Here is a 26,953-nt window from a genome sequence, read left to right as displayed (position 1 = left end):
GACGACGGGTTCATAGCTGTCGGCGGCGACTAAGGGCTTCCACTCTATTGCTGGTGGCTCACGATGGACACTCTAGAAATCAAAACCATAAAAACAATCCCCATTAGAGTGATCAAAGCCCCTAACATTGAGGGCAATCGAACCCAAGATTGGTGTGGTGAGCTCACCAATTGTGTTCTTCAAACATTAGCAGCAACTGTCATCAGTGGTGATGAGGCTGTATGTGAAGGAAAAAATAGTGGAGAAAAGAGTGGTTATATTGTAGGATAGCGACAACAGCTGCACTGATACAGAGTGAATAAGTGATCATTGACGGTGATAGAGAGTTTGGTTGTGAGAGTGTGTCTCTGGAAGGTACGAAAAGTTAGAGAAGAAGGAAAGGACGAAATAAGTGGGTATTAAGGTAATTTTACCATTGCATTAAACAGAGTTAGCTAACAGGGGTGCCAGTGTGATTTTAGAGAATAAGGGATAAGGAGTGTAAGTGTAATTTACCCTAAAATTTATAACCAAAAAAATTTGGTTAAAAAATGATAAATCATCAGTGATTCGCAATTATCAGTCAGTCAGTGAAATGTTGATGTTTGAAGACACTGTAGACAAATAGTGAGTATGAATTGAAAAAAATAACAAATTATAAAAACTAAGTTTTAATTTGTTATGAGTTTCAAACCTGTTTTCAATAAATAAATAAATGAAGTCAAAAGAAAAGAGAATCACAGACAATAACATGCCTGGAAACATACTTGCAGAGCATAAGTAGCTTGCCGTAGCTAAGATCATCCAAATAGGTCACCTGCAAATACTGAGAAAGCTACCTGCCATGATAAAGGATGGCCCAAACAGTGTTTTTGGCCAACTAGACTAAAAGTTACATAAAGATACTCAAAAGGACTGACCAGGGTTTTATTCGAAAATCAGAAATGTACCCATTTGTATTTCCCAACGAAGAAATCAAAGAACAGAACACAAAATTATAAGGTAAAACTCGTAACCACTAGTATAACCAATTCAAATAAAGGAAATAAATATTGTAAAAAAATGGCCATTAAGTTGCAGAGATTATTGGCAGATGGCGGTCCTACATAATAGAGAGTTTTTGCATGCTTCAGAAAAGAAAAGCCAATGAGAGGGAGATTTATACAAAATGTGGATGAAGATAAGCTACAAAGAAAACTTCCATCTATCATGAATGCAAGGGAACTTTTCAACTCTTAATAATCATCTCAAGTTCTTCCATTGGACTGGTGAACAATGCCATTGCCATTGCCATTGCTGTGAGTACCTCCTAAACACTGGAGATCATCTAGACCCCATATTCGAATTGTATGATCATCACCGGCAGAAGCCAGCATGTGAAGATTTCTTGGATTCCAGCTGACACAATTAACAGCTCCAGAATGCCCTGGCAGTGTTGAAATGAGTTCCCCAGAGCCTCTATGCCATATATATACCTGCACAAGGAAGGATTAAAAAAGTTACCAGTAATCTAGAGACAGAATGGAGCTATGTTTCTGCATGACAGGGAGAGAGGCTCCTCCTTTCACAACGCAAGGTGTTCACCTTCTACATTAAAAAGACCCAAAAGGTTGCCATTCTCAACCAATTTGACAAGGCTTGTTAATTGCCCACATCATGAATCAGCCAGATTTCTAAAATCACACTAGTAAAGAAAGTCGCCCATCATGTCAATAGACATCTAAGGAATCTAAGTGGCTCATTGTCTCTTAAAACCAAACTGAATTGATGACCGAATGAAGTTTGGCAGAGTCATTTCATCAAGCTGCAAGAAAAGACAGTTAGTAGTACTGCAGTCAGGATGCTGACCCCCAAAAGCTTTCGGATCAGCACCCTAACTTGATAAATCCTATTAGCATGTCTGAAACATTGCTCTATTTGCTAACTTAAATAGCATTAAAACATGAAAGCTTAGTTACTGTAGGATCTAGTTGGCTAAATTCTTTCAAGTTCCCTAGCTTAACCTTGTAAATTGTAATTGAACTGGCCTGACATCATTTAATAAACAAGACATACAAAGCTTGCCACTTTCCAACCTATCTTGAGCTAACCTTATAGTATGATTGAACCAAAAGAAAAAAGTACATTAAACAAAACAAAAAAAATGGGCTGGGTTTAAACCTTCTATCTTAACTCCAAAGCACAAAACACTAAAATATAATTAAAAAGAGGCAGAAAAAAATAAGTTTTCAAAGTCTGCCCTTGCTCCTTTTTTCTATATAGTGAAGTGAGAAATAGAGAGAGAACAGTAATGAGCAGTTAATTGAATTTGAGAAGTGGAAATGACAACTCTAATAAATCACGTCAAAACTAAACACGAAGAAGATTGTACCTGTGAATCTTCACTCCCACTGGCAATAAACGCTTGCTCAAATCCACCAAAACAAGATCTGATGACGAATCGAGTACGTTTCTGACCTTTATACTTGGAAACAACCTCTACATCATCCTCTATGCTCCAAAGATGAATTTCTTGGTTCATAAGATTAACCAATAAGAACTTGTTGTCCTTTGACAATGAAAATGAAGTAATTACCTCCTGCTCTTCAATTAGTCTCTCAAATTTTGCTTCCCTGTCAAGCAACAAGATTGCAGTCTCTCTACAAATGCTTATGATCCTCTTCCCATCATCAGTTATGGCCATGTCTGATATATTGAGCGTCCGCTGCCCTTTCCAACATTCCAGCTCTCTTCCCTCCAAGTCCCACAAGCAAATGCTCTTGTCCGTCATGCCAGAAACTATCCCTTTACCATCCGGAAACCATCCACAGGATACCAGGCCAACACCAGGTCTTTCATAAACATACAGACATTCACCAGAATTAACATCCCAGCGTTTGATAACCTCCTCCAGTCCACATGTAAGGAGCTGACAATCATCAGGGCTCCATGAGACAGCCGACACTGGTTTCTGGTGACCAGTTAATGTGTTCTTCAGCACCACTTGACCATTATCTTTGACCTGAGAAGTGAAATTTGTCAAATCTAGAAACATATAATCAGCATACCCTACCACGTCTAGGTAGGTGATAGAAACACTAACAGGTAAAGACTAAAGAACATCAAAAGCTTTACAAGGCTGTCAAAGAAGCTAGTTATAGTGATAGTGATAGTTATAGTTTGCATTTGGGTGCTGAAAGTTTGTAGTTCTAAATGTTAGTTTCATGCTAATGTTTTTGGTTTGGGTACTGTTGCTAATCTGCAACTGCCACTGATGCTGTGTTGCTGCATCTCCTTTTTTTGCCTTGGTTGTTATTGTTGTCCCCCTGCTGTAGTAGCCACGCTGTGGGGTTGCTACTGCTGCTGTTGCTTTTTGTGCATGTCTTTTTATGAGTTGAGAACCCATAGATGCACTTTCTCAACAAAAAAAATACTATAGCAGCTTTTAAACCAGTCTAAATGGTTGAATAGGTATCAATCACCTAGGAGGCCCGGGAAGATTTGATTCGGTGTGTTTTTTGAATCTTGAAGGCTATGCCAGATGGAAGACCCATAGCTTTCTGTTGCTATGGTTGCACTAAGCCATAAATAATGGTTGAATAGCTGCTTCAACCACCTAGGAGACCCAGGAAAGATGGCTGTCTTGTTATCTGCTTTGTTTTTCTTTCGATTTATTATTTTGGGTATGTAAATAGATGTGATATTGGCCTACAAGTGAGATAAAGCACATGCTGTAATTATGGTGTGGGATTTGGATTAGAGTTGGTTCATTTTGGTTAATATAGGTATATCCTGGATTGTGGTTGTAATTGTAAAATTAGATAGGTTTATACTCACTTGTGGGTTGTGCAAAGTATAGAAGTCCATCCTTCCCAGCTCTTCTGCTACAGGCTCATGTTCAGTCTATGGTGGTAGTGGTTGGGTGACCTTTGGTTAGGACTTTGGTTAGATATGGTTTGTTTACCCCTTCTTAATGGTTTGATTTTTTGGGTTTGAGTTATTTGTATGAATATGCCTAAGGTATGCCCCTTGTAGACTTGTATATTTTCTGTCTTTTATACAATGTTTTAAAAAGCTCCAGGCGCATTAAGGCCCTAAGGTCTTCTGGAGCTTAAGCGTGGCGCCTCACCGAAGCGAGGTGCAAGTTGTTGAAGATAACCAAAATATTAATATAGGTGAAGGTTTTAATATAAAACAAACATTCTTAGAATTTCAAAAAATAAAAAATAAATAAAAAGAACGACATTTAATATTCCAAAACTAATGAAAAATAACATTCAACGTTTCAAAAATTTCTCAAAAATAACATTAAATTTTTTTTGAATAACAACAAAATTTTATTAAAACGGGAAAGAGAAAGAGGACAAGAAGTCCTTATACAAAGAAAGAAAAGAAGAAAGAGCAAAACAAAATCACAAAACTCGAACCCAAAGGATGGCAAACAGTAGCCCAATCCCTAGAGATCAAAAACAAAAGGACTCCTTTAAAAGAAGGAGATACAAATGCCCAAAAAGAGGCCAAATATTCAGCCTTATCCCACAAATCCTCTACACTTCCTTGCCTTCAAAAATTCCAACATTTCTCTCCAACCATATAACCCAGAAAATAACAAAAACAATGCCTATCCACATTGTTTTAGCTTTCTTGGTACTCCCAAACCCGTCAAACCAAATAAGAAACATATGCATACACTCCCGTGGAGCAACCCACTGCACTTCACATAACCTGAAAAGGCGCTGCCATAATACAGCAGCAACCGAGCAATGAAGAAAAAGATAATCCGCTACCTCCAAGCTTCTCTTGCACATCACACACCATTGGGGGCATAAAGAGTGATTAGGCCTTCTCCTCTGGAAAACATCATTAGTTGTAACACTCTTTTGAGCCAAAGACCACATGAAAAACTTCACTTTATGAGGGACACCCGCTTCCCAAAATTTCTTATGAAAAGGGAACAAGAGAACCGAGGGATTATCAATAATCTTATCAAAAAAGGATTTGCATGAAAAGACCCCAGAAGAGACAAGATTCCACACCCTACTATCGGAAGATGAAGAAAGAGAAACCCCCTCAAGCACAACCAACAAAGATGCCAACTCCCCCGCCTCCCAATCATTCAAGTTTCTAATGAGATCAAAATTCCAGGAGATGGGTGTCGTAGACGAGCAAGCCACCGATGCTATAGACACATTTGGAGAACGAGCCAACCTGTAAAGAAGGGGAAAAGATCTAGCAAACGAAATATCCCCTATCCAAACATCCTCCCAAAACCGAACATTCTTCCCATTACCCACTTTGAATGAAAAAAAATTAGACACTAGAGGATACAAACGAGAAATGGATTTCCACGGAGAACGACAATTGCCTCTATTAACCACATTAGAATCCCTACCATTGGATTGAACTCCATACTTGCTTTTAATAATTGAACACCATAACGACTCACTTTCAAGAGGAAATCTCCACAACCACTTACCTAAAAAAACAATATTCCTAGCAACGATGTTTCCTATAGCCAAGCCACCTTTTGCCCTAAAAAGAGAAACAGTCTCCCACCTAACCAAATGAACTCCTTTACCCTCTTCACAGCTTTCCCAGAGAAAATCCCTCATCAGTTTCTCAATCTTTCTTTCAATGCTAACTGTTAAATGTATAGATGAGAAGAAGAAGAAGAATAAGAAGAAGAAGAAGAAGAATAAGAAGAAGAAGAAATAGAACAAGAGAAAACTACTGTAGATTATTGATTCAAAAAACTTAGGGTTTCCCCCTTACACACAACTACTTATACTAATAAGAATAATACATAAAGACCAAACTACCCCTAACACTTAACACTCCCCCTCAAGTTGGTGCAAAGATGTTTCTCATGCCCAACTTGCAACAAATAGGGTGATACATATCACACCCTTAGTAAAAAAGTTGGTGAAAGACTTTACTACTAAGACTCTTAGTAAAAACATCCGCCAGTTGATCTTCAGACTTAACAAAAGGCATACATATCACACCCTTATTCAATTTCTCCTTAATGAAACGTTTGTCAATCTCAATATGCTTAGTCCGGTCATGTTGAACAGGATTGTGTGCAATACTAATAGCAGCCTTGTTGTCGCAATACAAAGTCATGGGACCACTCCAATCAAGCCCTATATCACTCAACAAAGATTGAAGCCACAAAATTGATGTATAAAGAGAAATAGAGAATTGTATTATTGATTGATATATGTTGTGTTTACAATGAGTCCTATATATAGAAGAATAGAGGAGGTAGGTATGTAGTAGGTGGAGTAGTAGGTGGAGTAGGTGAAGTGGGTGGAGTAGGTGTAGTGGTAGGTTTTGGTACATTTTAACAGTCCCCCGCAAACTCAAGGGGGATAGGAACTAACCAACTTGAGTTTGGAGAGAGTAACAAAACAAGAAAACAATCTGAAAAATAAAAAATGGATAGGAGACACTGTATGGTCGTGTCAGACCGGTGTAGAAGACTGTATGGTTATGGCAGACCGATTTAGAAGACAGTTTATGGGGTCATGTCGGACCGTTGTAGCAGACAATGTTGTGACAGTTGTTGTGACAGTTTACGGAGTCTTGCTGGACCCTTGTAGAAACTAACCGGAATCAATGTCGGGACAGTTTACAGAGTCTTGTCGGACCCATGAAGGAGCTAACCGGAATCAATGTCGGGACAGTTTACAGAGTCTTGTCGGACCCATGAAGGAGCTAACCGGAATCAATGTCGGGACAGTTTACAGAGTCTTGTCGGACCCTTAAAAAGTCGCACCCTCAAAAGGTGTGCCCAATCTTTCAAAAGGCGTGCCCAATCCATAAAAAGGCGTGCCATCAAAAGGCGAGCCCAAGTCATAAAAAGATGTGCCAGACATGATGGCGAGGCGCGTCACCACATTGGCTTGCGCGCCCGTTTTGTCGTCTGGCGTCAAGTGGCGCGCGATGCGCGTGTCTGCCTCTTCATTATGGTCTTTATAAACCGAAGCGGAGGCTGAGGCTGAGGCAGAAAACCTGCTAAAAAACTCTGAAAAAATTCTTCGTTGTCTGAGAGAGAAACTCTGTAATACTCTGTAACAACTATTGCCCAGAAAATGGCCTCTTCTTCCCGTGGTCTGCTCACTCTCTTTCCAGACCTCAACGAGTCAACAAGAGAGACAACTGGTGTGGCGGCCCGTGAACCTCAACCAAACACCTCTGGTTTTGCTCCGTTGAACTTTCCGATGCGGTCGGTGGAGCAAAAAATGGCAGTACAAACAGATATTGAAGCCAATCAGTATACATTGAAGTCATGTGTTGAAACCATGACTGCGGTCACAAACTTGTCGCACCAGCTGCGGAGTAGGACAAATGAGGTGCAGCAGTTAAACGCCCAACTGGCTCTGCTCCAACGCATGTATAAGGATGCGCGAGCAGAGATAAGTGTGCTAAAGGCGGAAAACAAGGAGCTGAAGCGGAAGGCCACCGTGATGTTTCGATTTGGAGGTCCGCCATATGCTGCAGTGGAGGAGTAGGGAGTAGTGATCGTGCCCAGTGGAGTGGGAAACACGGAGGCAACACCGGCAAGGACTGCCCAGGACGGAGGCAAGAAGAAAAGACCGGCAGCAGAGTAGAGAAGGGATAAGGAAAAAAGTCCCGCCTGTGGGTGATGTTTTTTTTTTTTTTTTTTTATGTGTAAAATTGTGATCGGGGTTGATCCTGGAGATGAATAAAATATGGGTGTTGTGCAAATTGGTAAAATGATTGGTTTTTTTTTATTTATTTATTTATTTATTTTTATTTTTTTTTAAATTGAGCATGGGGATGATGAAGATATAATGATGAATAAAAATAATAAAGGTGGGAGTGGGGAACAGACTGTTAATGGGTTCTGAAACGGTGGGATGAAAGAGAAAAAAATATATAAAAAAATAATAATAATAATAAAAATGGGTCAAATTGTGAGTGTGTGGAGAATTATTATGTTATAGGATGGTGTATGGTCAGCATGATGATTGTGGCCATCTTTTATATATGTATTTATATATATATATATATATCAATAGGACCAAGTGATGTATGCTGCAAAACCGAAGAGGAGTTGTAAGTGGGTCATGTGGGTTGATTTTGCTAGCATATTTTAATATGATAATGGCCATACATGTGCTGCAAGTGGGTGGAATAAAGTAAGGCAAAAGAAGGATATGATTAAAGGGAGTATGGTGGAGAGAAAAAGGGACCAGAGAGAGAGGGAGTGGGTGGATTAAATGTTTTCATCATAAAGTGCATGTGTATCTGTGCTTTCTGTTTTTTGTTTTTTGTTTTTTTTTTTTTCTTCAACACCCCAAACCCGAGAGAGAGAAAGAGCTTGGTGAGTGTATTGCAAAGAGAGAGACCCAGCATAGAGAGAGATAGAGATACCGCTAGAGGGCCAGAACATGGGGTGATTGCTCGTAATATCTCTCCGCAAACGCCTCTAGCACCCTCTGTATCTTCTGAGATTCTCCAGGCAATCGAAAATTTTCCAAGAAAACACGCAATGCGGTATCCAAATTCATGCCTTGGAAATCAAATGCCCCAGCAAATTCATGAAGCACTTGAATACAGAATTCATCATGATTTCCAAGGAAATCTCCGACAAGATTCTTATCTAACCCAGTCGTGTATCTGAAGAAGTATGCTACACTTTTGGGGTCAAGTTCATCAGGCAACAGATGCATTCCTTGGAGAAATTCTAAACCCTTCTTTGGATCCCTGTTGAAGTGATCGACTCCAATCATCAACCTTTTCTTGATGAACTTCATCTTATGGACAAATGCAACCCAATGTTTAGGGTCATCATAGTTCTCACATTTCACTGTCCAGAATGGATTGTATTCCTCAAGATCTGATGAAGCAGTTTGTTCTGGAGCTGGAGAATCATTGCCTATCCTGTCAGCCATACCTTGAATCATCGCATTCAGACCATCCAAAGCAAGAACATGCATTGCAGATAGAGGGCCAGAGGGTTTGCCGAAGAAGGAACGGCCGTTGGGAGGTGAGAGACGACCGAACACGGCTGAGACGCAGCCAGTGTCAGAATTAGAATCGTCGAAGTTGAATATTGCTGGAAATGGACAAGCATTCGATCCTTGAAGTTGAAGACTCAATTTGGTTCTGTGATTCGTGGCAGTGAAAACCCAGAAGGCGGCGAGGAGAGTAACTCCGATTGTGGCTGCTTCTAGAGTTTTTCTCCGAGTCCAAGGACCCTTCCATCTCCTGATGCTGATAGTCGTGTCCATGGAAGCGAGTTGAAGATGCAGCGGAGTGAAGGTACGTGTAGAAAATTCCAGCGGGCAGTGAAGGCAAGGTTGCCGGCCGACTGCCCGCTGGTGAGAAAGAAATATAGGCCTAAATCTTATGGCCCTGATACCATGTTAAAATTGATGTATAAAGAGAAATAGAGAATTGTATTATTGATTGATATATGTTGTGTTTACAATGAGTCCTATATATAGAAGATTAGAGGAGATAGGTATGTAGTAGGTGGAGTAGGTGAAGTGGGTGGAGTAGGTGAAGTGGTAGGTTTTGGTACATTTTAACATGTTCCATGTGCCATAACCCTGTATTCAGCTTCAACACTAGATCTAGAAACGACCCCCTGCTTCTTACTACGCCATGTGACTAGATTTCCCCCTACAAAAGCACAATAACCAGATGTAGAGCGTCGGTCATCTATAGAGCCTGCCCAATCTGCATCTGTGAATGCTTCCAACCTCAAGTGACCATGATTAGAGAACAAAATTCCTTTTCCAGGGGCAGATTTAAGGTACCTCAAAATGCGATAGACTGCATCCAAATGAGTTACACGAGGATCATGCATAAACTGACTCACTATTCCAACTGCATAGGCAATATCTGGACGAGTATGAGAGAGATATATCAGTCTTCCTACAAGTCTTTGGTACCTTTCCTTCTCCACAGGCTCACCAATTCCACTACAAAGATGATGATTAGTCTCAATTGGTGAATCAGCTGGTCTGCAGCCCAACATGCCCGTTTTCTCAAGAAGATCTAGAATGTACTTCCTTTGAGAAATAAAAATGCCTTTGTCAGATCTAGTAACTTCAATCCCAAGGAAGTATCTCAATGGACCAAGTTCTTTTATCTCAAACTCCTTGGCTAACTGCATCTTAAGATGAGTCACCTCCTCCTCATCATTACCTGTCACAACTATGTCATCCACGTATACAATAAGCACTGTTACCTTATGTACATTACGTTTGACAAACAAGGTGTGATCCGCATTGCTTTGCTGATACCCAAATCCCAGCATTGCCTTGAGGAATCTACCAAACCAGGCTCTAGGAGATTGTTTCAAACCGTACAAAGCCTTCTTTAATCTACAAACCTTTCCAACTGTAGACTGAGATGAGAATCCTGGAGGTACATCCATATATACCTCCTCCTCCAAATCCCCATGAAGAAAAGCATTCTTCACATCTAGTTGTTGTAGAGACCATCCCAAATTAGCCGCACATGACAGAATAGCTCGAATGGAATTCATCTTTGCTACCGGGGCAAAAGTTTCTTGATAATCTGTTCCATATGTTTGGGTAAATCCCTTGGCCACTAGTCTTGCTTTGTACCGTTCAATCGTCTCATCTGCATTGTGCTTAATGGTGAACACCCACTTACATCCGACTGGGTGTTTCCCATTTGGAAGAGACGCCAACTCCCATGTGTTATTTTTACTCAAAGCTTGCATCTCTTCTACCATAGCTACCTTTCACTTAGGATCATTGATGGCTTCTTTCCAACCCTACGGAATACACACAGAAGAAAGGGACGAAACAAAAGCACGATACGTAGAAGACAACGAATCATATGACACGAATTTAGAAATAGGGTGTTGAGTACAAGCTCTAACCCCCTTTCTGAGAGCAATAGGGAGACTCAAATCATCCGTAATAGGACCATCAACAACAGGTGAAGAAATGAGATGAGGATCATTACCTGAAGAGTTAGTGGAAACTGGGTGTGGAACTGGCATAGGAGATGATGATTGACTTGGTGGCACAAGAGAAGCCGGCTCTTTCTGACGTCGTGAATAAGTCTTAAGATCAGCTCTGTCCAAACGACCACCAATATCCGACTCCTCATCAACAGAACTCCTAGGCTCCCCCTCACCACAAATAACAGCCCGTTGAGGAGGAAGGAAAAAAGACAACTCATGCTGATATGATGCCGTCTCATCCGCAATCTCATCGATACCACGCTCCCCCTGAGAGATGGCGGAGGACCAGGAAAAAAAGACTCAGATTCACGGAAGATGACAGCCATACTAACATACAACCTATGAGAGTGAGGGTCATAGCATTTGTAGCCTTTCTGAGTAGCAGAATAACCAAGAAAGACACACCGGACAGCCTTAGGATCAAGCTTCCCACGAGTCCGAGGTTGAAGATGAACAAAACAGACACTACCAAAAACCCGAGGCGGAAGAGAAGAAGTGGGATACGTCACAGGAAGAAGCTCAAGAGGTATTTGGAAATGGAGGACACTAGAGGGCATACGGTTAATAAGATAAGCCGCGGTAAGAACCGCATCCCCCCAAAAGGACTTAGGAACGTTCATGGTAAACAAGAGAGAGCGAGCAACCTCAAGTAGATGGCCATTCTTACGTTCAGCAACTCTATTCTGTTCAGGAGTGCCAACACAACTAGTCTGATAAAGAATGCCATGGTCGTCGAGGTATGCCCGGAAAGCGCCATCAACATACTCAGTCCCATTATCACTCCTAAGAATTTTGATAGTAGCATTGAAGAGATTGGATACCATTTTATGAAAACTTTTGAAACATGAGAAAACTTCATTTTTTGTACGAAGTAAATAAAGCCAAGTCACACGGGAATAACAATCAATGAATGTGACAAACCATCGATAACCAGAGGTAGAAACAACAGGGGAAGGACCCCACACATCGGTATGAATAAGCATAAAAGGAAAAGTACTTCTTTTATTAATTGAAGGATAACAAGTACGTTTATGCTTAGCAAGCTCACAAGCATCACAAACAAAGTTATTCCTAGGACAATCACGAACTAATAAAGGAAAAAGTTTCTCTAAAATGCTAAAGGAAGGATGCCCCAAACGGCGATGCCACTGGTGAAGGAGACGAAGGGAGGAGCCAGAAGTGCATTGAAGAGCCTGAGAGGACAAAGGTGAGACAAGCATGGCATCCAGAAAGTACAGACCACTTTGTGCTCTACCACTGCCAATCATTTTCCCCGTAGCCAGTTCCTGAAAGACACAATGAGTCGGAAAAAAGGTTACAGAGCAATTGAGAGCAATAGTAAGGCTACTAACAGAAAGTAAGTTAGTTGAAAAATTAGGAACATGAAGAACAGATGAAAGCGAAAGTAAAGAGGTGCAACGAACAGAACCCTTGCCGGAGATAGAAGATAAAATGCCATCAACCACTCTAACCTTATCTCGCCCAGAACTAGGTGAATAAGAATGGAAAAAACTAGAAGTACCCGTCATGTGATCAGTAGCACCGGAATCAATGATCCAAGGAGACGACGAAGAAGCACTGAGGGCACTAGCAGAAATACCTGTATGAGCAAAGTTGGAAGAGGCAGAAGAGGAAGGAGTTAAGGCAGATGAAGAATCAAGTCGAGCCATCAAACGTCTGAGAGTGTGAAGCTCATTCGGGGAAATAGAACTAGCATCATTCGAGGCACTAGCAGTAGTCTCAGAAACATGTGCTTGAGGACGAACACCACGACCACGACCACGACCACGGCCTCGAGTAGGGCGGCCATGCAACTTCCAACAGTGTTCTTTATCATGTCTATCTTTCCCACAATACTCACACTTCAACCGGTCCCGATCAACCAATGGACCCTTACCACCACCTGGAGGCAGAAAAGGTGGAGTATCACGTGACTTGGGGCCGACAACCATCGCTGACCGATCCAGAACATGAGCATGCACCATAGCACTACGACGACTCTCCTCCTGCTGAACCAGGGCATAAGCCTCACGCAATGTAGGAAACGGAGAGCGACCCAACACCTGAACCCGTATCTGATCATACTCCAAATTCAGACCAGCAAGAAAGTCATACACCCGCTCCTTCTCCACAGCCTGCTGAAACATAGTGGCATCCTTGGAGCAAACTGGCTGGAAACTCTGGTAAAAATCTAGCTCTTGCCACAAACCACTCAACTCAGCATAGTAGACTGCCAGAGAGCGATCCTTCTGATCCAAACCCCTAATCGTCTTACACAATTCATAAGCCTGTGCATCATTCCCTTGTTAAGAATACATTTGAGAGGCGGCAGCTATCCAGATCTTGTGAGCAGTATCCATCAAGAGAAAAGTCCGACTAATGGTAGGCTCCATAGAATTGATGAGCCAGGTCATAACTAAAGCATTCTCAGAAATCCATTGAGCAGATAAAGTACTATCCTCAGTAGGTGGCTGGGTACTACTACCAGTAATATAGCCAGTCAAACGTCGGGCAGCAATCGCAAGACTACAGGAGCGGGACCAAATCAAGTAATTAAGACCATTAAGTTTGACCGGACTAATCTGAAGAGAAGGACTATCACTAAGAGTCAGACCACAACTCAGTCCACTCTCCTCTTTGCCCTTAGAGTCCTGACCCAAGCTGTCAGCCATGAGATGAGAAAAGAGGGTGCAAAAAACACAAGCCAGATATCAAACAAGTTCACAAATCACCCAACCAGCACACCAAACACCTTCTAAGGCTAAAACAGTCCAAAAGAAGCCCAGAACAGAGCAACCAAATCAACTACAAGTCAAAAAACCGAAGCGGAGCATCTGAACAGCGATAAAAATCCAAGATAGGGCCAAAATACATCAAACCAGGGACAACAAACCCCTCTAGGGTTCCAGTCGGCTCCCAAGGATAGGAGAAGAAGGGACAAAACCAGAAAAAAGAGGGTCAAAAAGTGATTTTTGAAAAATCACCCAATTTTGACGAAAAATCAAAAAAATTAGAAAATTCAATCAATAATGACCAAACAATCAAAATGAGATTATAGGGTGATTACCCATTAAATTTCGAGCATACTATAATTTTTTTTTTTTTTTTTTGTGGCTATAACAGACGTACCAGGAACAATATGGGGCGAACAATCTTCAAGGAGGAAGATAGTGCTCTAATACCATGTTAAATGTATAGATGAGGAAAAGAAGAAGAAGAATAAGAAGAAGAAATAGAACAAGAGAAAACTACGGTAGATTATTGATTCAAAAAACTTAGGGTTTCCCCCTTACACACAACTACTTATACTAATAAGAATAATACATAAAGACCAAACTACCCCTAACACTTAACACTAACCGGAATTTTGAAAAGGGCCAGGAAATAAATAGGAACAGATCCTAATACGGATTATACCAACGTGTACCTCCCTCCCTTAGACAACAAAGCTCGCTTCCATCCCTCCAATCTTTTCCTAATTTTGACAAGAACAGTTTCCCAAAAAGACACCAATCTAGGATCTCCTCCCAACGGAAGCCCTAGACATTTGAGGGAAAGAGAATCAATTGAACATCCCAACATAGCTGCCACCCTATGCACATGACTATCATCCAAATTAACACCCACTACACTGCTTTTGCTAAGATTGACCTTGAGGCCCGACACTATTTCAAAAATTCTCAGAATCTTCAGCAAACTCCCCACCTTACTTTCCTCCTTAGAAGAGAAAAAAATAGTATCATCCGCAAATTGTAAGTGAGTAACACCTATCCTATCCCTTCCCACCACAAACCCCTCAATGACACCATTGTCCTTAGCTAAATCAATAATCTTACCCAACACATCAGCAACTAAAATAAACAAAAATGGTGATAAAGGATCACCCTGTCTTAGACCCCTAGATGCTTGGAAAAAATCCCCCGCCTTGCCATTCACAATGATTGCCATGTTGCATGACGACAAGCACCCCCAAATCCACTTCCTCCATCTAACACCAAACCCCTTCCTTTCCAAAACAAAATCCACAAAGCCCCAATCAAAATGGTCATATGCCTTCTCAAAATCTACCTTAAATACAATACCCTCCTTACGTAGTCCCCTATACTCCTCCACAACCTTGTTTGCCATTAAGATTACATCCAAAATCTGCCGACCCTGCACGAACGCACCTTGTGCTGAAGAAATTGTACCCCCCAGGACAACTCTTAGTCTTCTAGAAAGCACTTAAGCTAAAATCTTATAAAGAGGATGTGACCAAGCTAATGGGTCTAAAATCCCCAATCTTGATCGACATCTCCTTCTTGGAAATTAGACAAATGAAGGATGCATTGCTGCACAAATTAACCTGCCCACTTTCAAAGAACTCGCTAAATACCCTCATAAGATCCCTTTTTACAATTTCCCAACAATCTTGAAATAATGCCATTGAAAAACCATCTGGGCCTGGAGCCTTGTCTCTGTCGCACTCAAATACAGCCTGTCTCACCTCATCTTCGTCGAAGGGTCTTTCTAGCCAACTAACAGACGCTAGATCCACAGGGACCCAATTAATACCTTCAATTAGGGCTGAGCAAGAAATCCGTGAAATCTGTAATCCGATCCAGTCCAGTCCAATCCAGTAGGTTTGGATTGGCTTTTGGAATCCGTGGTTCGGTTCCGGATTGAAAAATTAAAAATCCGTAGTTCACGGATTGGTTCCGGATTGAACCCCATGGTTCCGGATTGGAACCGATCCGGACCGTATATAAATAGTCTATATTTTTATTATACACCCTCCTGCATAGTATTTTCTCTTATTTCATATAAAACTTAAATCCAAACCTAAACTTGTACAGTATCTTCTTTTATTACTTTTGTTTGCTAATTTTTAGTGTTAATTTGTATTGGTCTAAATACTTATAGTGGAACTAGTTTTCTTGTAGTTGTTTAAATTCTAGAACAGTTTGTCGCTATTACAAAAAGACATGTTGCTATTATGAAACTAATATGGTGCTATATTTATATTTTTATGAAATTAAAGTGTTGTATATATATTTTTTGTTATTTAATTATGTAAATCCGTAGTCCTAAACCGATCAAATCCGTGTTTAAATGGATTGGTTCAGATTGGTTCCATGATTTAAACGGATTGGATTGGTTCCAATTTTTCAGGATCTGTAGATAACGGATTGGTCCTGGTTTTACTCCAATCCGGACCATGCTCACCCCTACCTTCAATCCCTGGACGATCCACACACCCATCAGAATATAAATTTGAATAAAAATTAAAAATTTACTCAACAATCAGCTCCTCCTTACACACAACTTCACCAGAAGCCACTTCCAAATTTTTAATAAAACTCTTCCGCTTTCCCGACGCAACTCTATGATAAAATCTAGAATTGGTATCACCCTCTCTAGCCCATTTCAACTTAGCTCTCTGACCCCAAAAAATTTGCTCCCTAAAAATGATCTCCTCCAACTTCATTCTTAGCATTGACCTCCTATACCTTAACGTTTGAGATAAACCCTCCCCGGCCTCCTTCACATCTAACTCCCCAATCTCCCGAACTAATTCTGCTTTCATCTCACCCATATCCCCAAAAACTTCACGTTCCCAAACTTTAAGATTTTCCTTGACTCCTCTCAACCTTCGCATAAACTTAAAACCCTCCCACTCATGGACACGAGCATTTTCCCACCATTCCTTAAAGAATGCCTTGAAAGCTCAATTTTCCAACCACATATTCTCGAACCTGAATGGGGTTGGACCCCATTTAAAATGACAACTCTCTAGAATCACAGGACAATGATCTGACACCACTCTGGACCCTACCTCTTGCCTTACATCCTGAAACAACTCCTCCCACCCCAAAGTATGAAGAAACCTATCCAACCTACAACACACCCGATTTTCCTGCAGATTAGACCATGGGAATCGCGCATTACTCAAAGGAAGATCAATCAACTCACACTCCCTGATTAAAGAATCAAAGTCCCGTATACTCCTATTTGTTGAAACCCCATTTAGTTTTTCCGAAACTTGCCTAACCACATTAAAATCGCCACCCACACACCAATAAGGAGAACAAAGCCCAAATAATCCCACCACTCCCGTCGATCCCCTGATCTATTAGGACCATACACCCCTGACAACCGCCATTCCTTATTATCCCTATTCCTAAACCTAATAGACAAAGAAAATACCCCAACAACTACCTCACATTCCGCTACAACTCTCTCATCCCACATAATCAAAATTCCCCCTGATCTCCACCCAGAAGGCAATACAACCCATCTCCTAAATCGAGTCCCCCAAGCACTTCTAATAAAAAACCTATCACACTCCTCACACTGTCTCTTGAAATATAACTATGTCTGGTTGTTGAATTTTCAAAACCCCTTTAACTACTGTCCTCGAACATTCCAACTAAAGATCTTCATCGGGAACCATCATCACCCCTTGCCTCTTCTCCCCGCCCCTCATAATTGATGCCACTTTTGAGGTTTCTTAATTCCCTCATCCCTTTCCTTAGCCCCGAACCTCTTTGACTTCCATCCCCCCAGATGGAATCCCCACCCTCTTAGCCCGAGACTTCTTCCCAGTATTTCTGACCAATGCCAACCCAAGAGTCTCAAGCAACTGTGCAAAGTGAGGCACATCATCCTCCTTTGAAGGAAAAGACACATACTTACTCATTTCCCTCAACCACATTTTAGACTCAGCACCATCGTTGCCACTAACAGTGTTCCTTTGAAGCCTATGATTAGGAGATTCCTCTCTCAAAAGATTAGTCCTATCAATATCCATGTTATTCAGCTGTGGGTTCAAATTGCCACCGGTAGAGTTCCTATTCTCATGTAACAGAGACAAATTATCATTCTTGTTATAATCCATTCTGGCAGCTTGTAAGGAACAAGGGCCCAACACTGACTCCCCCTCCCCCCCCCCCTTCCCCCCCCTAACTGACACAGAATGAGAACTTTGAAGATGAGGATGAAGTGAAGAATTCATGTTGTCCCTATCAATAGAGTCGCCAACCTGTTCACAAGAATTGAAGACAGCCTCACCCTCGGATCCCCCAGTGAGCTTAATACAAGAAGAAACTGGTACCTCCTCTTCATGGTATAGCCAATTGAGATTCAAATCAAAATCATCAACCCTCTCCTCCTCCGAATAATTATCAGCTTCCTCATTCGTACCCAGAGATTCATTAGAACTGTCTTGAGAGCCATATTCTTCCAATGCTTAGAGCACCCCTTGTGGATCGCAAATGCCCCTTTCCACTTCATGAATCATTCTGTCAACACCAGAAAAAATTCGATTGCTACATCCTCACCTTCAGCCAAACCATTAACATCAATGGGTCGCTCAATCTGAAGAAGCTGGCCTGTGGAACGATCGACCACATCGGCCAAACCCAATTGAATTTCATTTGGGGTTAACCCAACCAGCAGAGTCAGAACCTGATCAGCCCCAACCTCCTCATCCTTCTGTCGCCAACTGTCGTTACCTTCATCCACCTAGGTCGCTGTCTGTATACAATCGTTCACCCCATCGAGAACACCCGTCGTCTCCTTTACCCGACAAAGCCCTAGATCCAAACCATGAATAGAAATACCCATTTGGTCTGATTTCAGCCCATCGCGATTCAAAATATGACTTGGTTGTTTGTTACCTAATGGGCCATCACCCCCAAGGTTCCCTCCCTGACCCGAATGACGAGTACTAATAAGGCCCAAATTAAAACTCTCATCTTCATAAACTTGGTCTGCAAGTGGTGCAAGAGAAAGGCCCAAAACTGACCTGGGCCGGAGTTCAGCCAACAGCCCATCTTCACCGAAATTAGCCTTTCGAGATAAGGAGCCCAGAACAATAGGCCCATGTTCAATACGATCATGCCCAACGCTTGACCTCCCCTCTTTGTTGACATTCTCTCTATCGAATAGAAGAGTCCCTTCGTCAACCCCAACTTCCTTGGGAACCAGACATCCACGTGTCCCAACTGTCCCCTCAGTCTCTTCATCTCCCCCACCTCCGGCGCCAGTCTTCGATGGAACCTCTCGCCGTAAATCCCATTGCAATCCCATTGCCGATGACCCTCCCTTCGTCTAAAGGACTTCGATATCGCCTTTACTCGCACAGTGATTGGTCCTTGGGCCGTCGAGATCTCCATAGATGATGGTAAAAACCCAGAAACTGATCCTCTCACCTTCAACCTTGCTTCAAAATGATTTTCAAAATTCTTGGTTTTGTTGTCCACTTCTAAGAGCCCTCCACATTTTTCCCCAATTTGTTCGAAAATCTTGATATTCCATAGATTAAACGGTAAATCACAAATAGCAATCCAGCCTCCATACGAAGTAATCACAGTAGATCTCACATGCTTCTCTTCTGACCACCTCTCCAACAATACTGCAATACCCTTATCAAAAAACTGCCACCCTTTATCCCCATAGAACGCAGCCATATCCTCGGTCTTGGTGAAAAACAGAGCTCGATTCAACTAAAAGGGGCGAAGCTTGATAGATATCTTGTAAGATTTACATAATTCCTTCTCAATTTGCTCCCACCCAATAAAGAAATCTGCTCTCTCACACACCACCGCTTGATGGAGCACTAGCGCAGAACCATCTTTTAGCGAACTCGATGAGGGAAGCTTGAGAACCTCCGCATACGACCATCCTCTGTTTGCCCCTGTTTTCATTTGCTTACTCGATTCCTTTGTGTCATCCTCCTTATTGGCCCCATTCGACCGAACATCATTGCGAGGATCCTTTACCATGGCCAAATTCCTTGTCCCATTACCTACCTTCTTACCTTCTACTCCTCTAGCACGGTTGTTCTGCCTTGTTCCAAATAGAATTGTTTCAAGTAACCCAGCCACATCCTTCCACCCCTGTCGATTGACTCCTGCTGGGATGATAATGTTTGATGTCCTTATCCCAACAACCCACTTGGATAGCTCCACAAACTCACCTCTCCTATTTGAATAACACTGAAGACAGAAAACAGCCGAGCTATTCGTATACTTTCTGAAGAACTGCCTCATTGCAATCATGGTTCCAGCATCTTTAAGAACCTGTGATGCCCAGAAAACCCCTCCCAGATCAAGTTTCAATGTGAAACTGCGATGCCTATTCCTTTCTATGATTTCCACTACCTCCCTATGTGATCTCTCATCAACGTGAACAATAATTACCTTCTGCTCAATCTTCAAATCAAACACACGATCATTGTATCTCCTCATGATTAAAAGTACACCAAAAAATTACTAAATCCAAGAAACCACAATGAGATCGCGATTCAAAATATGACTTGGTTGTTTGTTACCCAATGGGCCATCACCCCCAAGGTTAAAAATAACATTAAATTTTACTATGCCCTACACTGTTTATCTTTCTTTATTAATTTATTAACGTGATTTATTTCTTTTTTAGATAAGGAACTTGCACCATATAATACCTTAGTGGTTTTAATTTTAAATCGGAACCAAATTGCCTGATAGCTTCAATCATTGGCCCGAAACTGTTGTAATTTACTACATTGAAAGAAATCCCACAGCCATATATCCATCTTGCAATCCCAGAGCTTTTGCTTAATGCCTAGAGCTTTTTTTTGATATAAAAATTGGGGTTCAAAGCATGTGTTTATATTTTATATTAAAGGGGTTGTAATTCCATATGGTTACACACACAAAGAATAAGGATGGAGCAACAATTTAAATGAAGCGCATAAGGCGTGCGCCTAAGCCTAAGCCTAAGCCTAAGCCTAAGGCGCGCGCCTCAAGTGCCTCAAATGTGCCTTTTCTACTACGCCTCGCCTTAAGCTGTCTGAGGCGCCTCAGGTGCGTCTCAGTGTGCCTCACGCCTAAGCACGCCTTTTAAAACACTGCTTTTATACACCACTAGCTTACCCCAAAAAAAGACTGCCAGAGAATAAAAAGTAAGCACAACATACAGTGTCAGTGTTAGTAGTTTGTTTGTCGCTAGTCATAATATTTTCTTTCTTTTATACACGGCTTGCTTACCCCAAGAAAAAGACTGCCAAAGAATAAAAAGTTAGCTCAACATACACTGTCAGTGTCAGTAGTTTGGTTGTCACTAGTCATAACTCTAGGTAATTCTCATATTTATTGACTTTTCATACAGAACTATTGTCAATTGAGATTGACACCCCTAGATCTTAAGTTTCAACAATTGCATTTTTATCACTACTTAAACTAATTTTCTTGAGCATCTCACATAACTTTCTCAAAATTACATGCAATGTCACCACTTGACTAGTAAAATGCACAAAAAACCCACTGGTGCAAATTCCCTAGTACATAATTAAGAACCTCCACTACTCGCAGTGTAGTCCTCTTCAACCTTACAAGAGATTAGCAAAATGGAGTAGCTCAGGAAGACAGAAGCATGCTCTCTCTAATTTTACATTCTTTTTTATATGCAAAATTTCATTAAACAAAACAAACCGCCTTAAAGGGGGTGAACCATGTACACTCAGAATGTCAAAACATATGAGCTATACATCCTCTGGCATGTACAACTGACCTATAAACTGCGGAAAAGACGAAATAAAAAAGGAAAATCCTCTATCAACCAAACAAGTAGAGAAAAGAGCAAAGATCCCTTCAACCAATGGAAAGCTTGATACCATCAAAATATATACTCTTACACTCCAACCAAACTATCCAAATGTGCTGCACACTGCCATGCCTTATTCTCCCACCTCTTGGGGTAACAAGAACTCCAAGAAGCAAGAAGCACTCCAATTGAGAACGACATAAACCAGACAACACCAAAAATCAAGCACATCAAATCCCAAAGCTCACTTTCCATTAGACAATGAAGAAGAAGGTAATTGACAGCTTCTCCCGCTTGCTTACACATGCAACACCAATCTACAATCACTTTGCTTATCTTCGTAAGCAATGTTTCGAAACCGAACCAGACTGGCTGGTTCAACCGGTTGACCAGTCAACCAGTCCAGTTCCAGCCCAGAATAACCTAACCCCTAAACCCACTTCAAACTGAAAACCGGCTTATTTTCATCAAACTGGCAAGAACCACAGTTTAATCAGTCACCTGTTCAAATTGGTGCTGGTTGCTTGAACTGGCTGACCTGAACCGCACGCTAATTCCATGCACTTCTTCAAAAAGTTCTGTGTAGTTCACTTTCCAGCTATGTTACATAGACTCAGGTACAACTATTGGGAACAGGTGCATGCCTTCATGCAATCTATCTCACATCAATGTTAGAGGTTAAAATGTTTACTTTCTAGCAAATATGAGTTTCTTAATCTTCAAACATTATAAAAAGTTGGAGGATCTAAGTGTTTAAATTGGGTACAAGTGTTGTCATATCTAGTGGACACGGGTACTTTAAGGCAAACTGAAGAGTCCATGTGCAATAGCTTTCCACAGAGTCGAACCAGCCACCTAGCACATGAAGGCCAAAGGCTCCCACCGCTTGGACAGGCTTTCCATTTCTTAAATATTAGGTGATGGAATACCGATTACGAGATATAACAGAGGTGTCAGCGAATCAATTTGGGTTTATGTCTGGCAGGTCAACAATGGAAGCGATCTATCTGTTGAGGAGAGTAATAGAAAAGTATAGAGAGAAGAAAAGAGACATTCATATGGTGTTTATCGATCTTGAGAAAACATGTGATAAAGTATCTTGAGATATAATATGGTGGGTGTTAGAGAAGAAAGGGGTGACAAAAAGTCACATTGATGCGATTAGGGACACGTATGAAGGGGTGGTGACCACTATTAGATCGCCGGCTAGAGAGACAAATGAATTTCCTATCATTGTAGGGTTATACTAGGGATCTACCTTAAGTCCTCATTTTTTTGCATTAGTTATGGATGAATTGACAAAAAATATTCAAGATGATGTGCCATGGTATATGCTTTTTGCAGATAATATCATGTTAGTGGATGAGACTAGAGAATGAGTTAACACAAAGTTGGAGATTTAGAGAAAAGCACTTAAATCTAAAGGATTCCGGATAAGCAAAACTAAGACAGAGTACATGGAGTGTAAATTTAATAACAGTAACAATGAAAGTTGAGGAGAAGTGAAGTGAAGATTGAGAACCAAGAATTGCCTAAGAGTGAACATTTTCATTATTTAGGGTCGATTATCACAACGGCGGGGGAGATTGATGTGGATGTGGATGTGGATGTGGATGTGGCGCATAGGATTAAGGCGAGATGGCTTAAGTGGAGAAGTGCGTCTGGGGTACTGTGCAATAAACGAATACCCACTAGACTAAGAGGTAAGTTCTATAGAACGACTATTAGACCAGTGATGTTGTATGGGACGAAGTGTCGAGCAACCAAGAAACAACATGTAGATAAAATGAGTATTACTGAGATGAGAATGCTAAAGTGGATGTATGGCAAAACTAGACAAGACAGAATTAGGAAGGAGTGTATTCGGAAATGGGTAGGAGTAGCACTGATAGAAGATAAATTGAGAGAGAATCGATTGAGATGGTTTGGTCATATTCAATAGAGATCAATAGAGACAGTAGTGAAGAAATGTGATGCAGTTACGGTAGATGGAAGTGTTAGGGGACCGGGTAGGCCTGGATTAACATTAGCTAGTGTTGTAAATAGATATATGGATCTACTTAATTTGACCAACGAAATGACATTTGATAGAACCGCGTGGAGAAGAAGGATTCATGTAACCGATCCCATTTAATGAGTTTAGTTGGTTAGCATTTTTTATTTATTCATTTCTTTCTCACAATTACAAATCAATACTATTTTTTATATCAAAAATCAAGTAATACATACAAAGTTTGAAATTATTGAAGTAAAAATAAATTCTTAATATTAATATTTAGTTATAGTTTTTAATATATTTATTATGTCATTATGACATCACGATGCAATTCCATTTGACCCAACAGTTGAACTAGTGACCCTTAACCTGGTCCCTTTACCAATTTGCTCAACAGTCTAAATTTTAAAACATTGTCCCTAAGGTTGTCTACAGTGAAAATAGTCTATAGAGCAAAGATGACTAAAACAACACCCAAATAGTACACATTAATGTGTTTGGGAGAGGAAAGATTAGGTACACACCTAACCTTTGGCATAGTGCACAAAGTGGTTGCCCTGAGACTTGAACTCATAGCCTCAAGGTTATTAGGCTACGGTTTTAACATTGAACCAATGGTCATCCCTGTGGCAAAAAAAAACAAACAAACAAACAAACAAACAACCACCACCACCATCTTAGAGAGAGGGAGCCATGTTTCTCCAAATAACTTTCCAAATACAAAAAGGAACAGCATCATCACACAAATCTTGCTAGAAATAGCATACTAAAAAAATTTCCCATTGAAAACCCTCTAGCCTCCAGGCCAAAGCATTCTCACCACTCCACTAAATATTTGAATTATGCAGTAATTTAAACAAAAATAATAACCCTCAATAGATTGGACTTTGCATGGGTGGCCAACACAACCTATGCCTAGAAAATCTAAAAATTACAAAAATAGCCCTAATGTCAAATAATGACAAAAAAATATTGCTGGAAATTTGTGTTAATGCATATAATAAGATAGTGGCATATGATAGTGGTGTTAGTGGTAGATAGTGGCATGTATAGAATATGATAGTGGCGTTGGTGGTAGATAGTGGCATGTATAGAATATAATAGTGGTGTTGGTGGTAGATAGTGGCATGTATATAATATGATAGTGGTAGATAGTGGTAATATATAATATGTAAGTGGCATATAATGGGTTATAATGATGTTTGTAATATCTCCTATATAAGGAGTGTCATTTGGTCTTGTAAAATAAGAAGTTTTGAATATAACAGATATATATTCCTTCTTCCTCATATTTTCGGAGTTCTTCTTCCTCATATTTTCTAAGTTGGTATCAGAGCTACAAAAAACACAGCAGCCCTAAAACCGTCATAGCAATGTCGGAAGTCACGTCCGAAACCACTTCAACCCCTGCCGCTGCCATTCCGGTGAAAACGTCCAACTCTCACTCTGTCCAAATCACCACCATCCGCCTAAATGGTGATAATTTTCTCCGCTGGTCACAATCTGTCCGGATGTATATCCGTGGGCAAGGAAAGATCGGTTACATCACTGGTGACAAGAAGGCTCCTGCTGTTAATGATCCGCTGTTCGACAGTTGGGACGCTGAAAACTCTATGGTTATGACATGGTTGGTCAATTCCATGGAGGAGGATATAAGCTCTAATTACATGTGCTATCCTACTGCACAAGAATTGTGGGATAATGTTAGTCAGATGTATTCTGACCTAGGAAATCAATCTCAAGTTTTCGAATTAACTTTGAAGTTGGAAGAGATTCGTCAAGGAGATGATTCCGTCACCAAATATTTCAATTCGTTAAAAAGGTTGTGGCAGGATCTTGACATCTTCAACACATACGAATGGAAATCGGTTGACGACTGCAACCACCACAAGAAAACTGTGGAAGACAGCCGTATTTACAAGTTTCTTGCCGGCCTCAACATTGAGTTCGATGAAGTGCGAGGAAGAATTATTGGCAGACCTCCTCTCCCATCCATTGGCGAAGTATTTGCCGAAGTCAGAAGGGAAGAGAGCCGAAGGAGCGTCATGCTTAAGAAAAAAGGTACTGGTGAATCAATTGAAATTTCTGCTTTAATTAGCGATGCTGCGGCCAACAAGGCTGCAAATTACCAGCGCAGGTTTGATGATAAGCCACGGGTCTGGTGTGATTTTTGCAACAAGCCTCACCATACACGCGAAACGTGTTGGAAGATCCATGGCAAACCTGTCAACTGGAAAAGCAGCAAACAAGGAGAGAAGAATCGTGGCTTTCCTACCGCTAATGAAGCCGATTCAGGTCCCTTCAACAAAGAGCAGATTGATCAACTCTTAAAGCTGATAAAATCCAACTCCTCATCCGGTACTCCTAGTGTTTTGTTGGCACAAACAGGTAGAAATCCTAAAGCCTTCTCTTGCCTAAACTTCTCTCCGTGGATCATAGATTCCGGTGCCTCCGATCACATGACTAGTTTTTCCCATTTATTTAGTACCTATTTCCCTTGTTCTGGTCATAACAAAATCAGAATAGCCGATGGTAGTTTTTCACCTATTGCAGGAAAAGGATTTATTAAACTAACTGAGAAAATTAATCTCAATGCTGTTCTTCACGTCCCCAACTTAGCCTGTAACCTTTTGTCTGTCAGTAAACTATCTAAGGATTCTAATTGTCGTGTTACATTTTTTGAATCCCATTGTGAATTTCAGGACCAAAACTCGGGGATGATGATTGGGCGTGCTAGGATGCTTGAAGGTCTTTACTACTTTGATGAAGTACCTGTTAGTAATAAAAAAGCTCAGAGCTTTAATAGTACTAGTTCAATCTCTGTTCGAGAAAAAATAATGCTATGGCACTATAGGCTAGGACATCCTAGTTTTCTTTATCTGAAACATTTATTTCCAAAATTATTTAAAGGGATTGATTGTTCTTCTTCTCATTGTGAAAGTTGCATTTTTGCAAAATTTCATCGCTCTACTTATTTGTCAAAACCTTACCAGGCTTCCAAACCTTTTTATTTGATTCATAGTGATGTTTGGGGCCCTTCTAAAATCACTACTCTTTCTGGTAAAAAATGGTTTGTTACATTTATTGATGACCATACCCGCTTATGTTGGATTTATTTGATGAATAAAAAATCTGACGCGAAAAATTTATTCACAAATTTTTACAATATGATTGAAAACCAATTTCAAACCAAAATTGGTATTTTACATTCTGATAATGGAACAGAATATTTCAATGAGCAGTTGGGTGAGTTTTTGGAAAAAAATGAGATTTTTCATCAATCTACATGTCGGGATACCCCTCAACAAAATGGCATTGCAGAACGAAAAAATAAACATCTACTTGAAATAGCACGTGCTATAATGTTTTACATGCAAGTTGGTATCAGAGCTTTCACATCTAGGATTTCACACTTGTTTGTTCCAAGGAATATACAGGAAGTATTGGATGATCCGAAT

The 26,953-nt window shown here is 40.7% G+C and overlaps 1 protein-coding gene across 1 annotated transcript in view; it reads right to left on the bottom strand.

Moving 5' to 3' along the window:
- Positions 1-904: 904 nt before the first annotated feature.
- Positions 905-26,953, bottom strand: part of LOC114301372 (WD repeat-containing protein 26 homolog) — a 38,755-nt gene continuing 12,706 nt past the window's right edge. The window contains exons 4-5 of the mRNA XM_028246341.2: positions 2,351-2,980; positions 905-1,454 (exon numbers count right to left, since the gene is read on the bottom strand). Coding sequence (XP_028102142.1) covers positions 1,227-1,454; positions 2,351-2,980 — 858 coding nt within the window. The 3' untranslated portion in view covers positions 905-1,226. The remainder of the gene's footprint in view (positions 1,455-2,350; positions 2,981-26,953) is intronic.

This window comes from Camellia sinensis, chromosome 11, assembly GCF_055761805.1.
Source record: "Camellia sinensis isolate YWXY chromosome 11, ASM5576180v1, whole genome shotgun sequence".
Taxonomy (NCBI): Eukaryota; Viridiplantae; Streptophyta; class Magnoliopsida; order Ericales; family Theaceae; genus Camellia; species Camellia sinensis.
The sequence above is the reverse complement of the archived record's forward strand: the minus strand, read 5'-3'. Positions and strand labels throughout refer to the sequence as shown.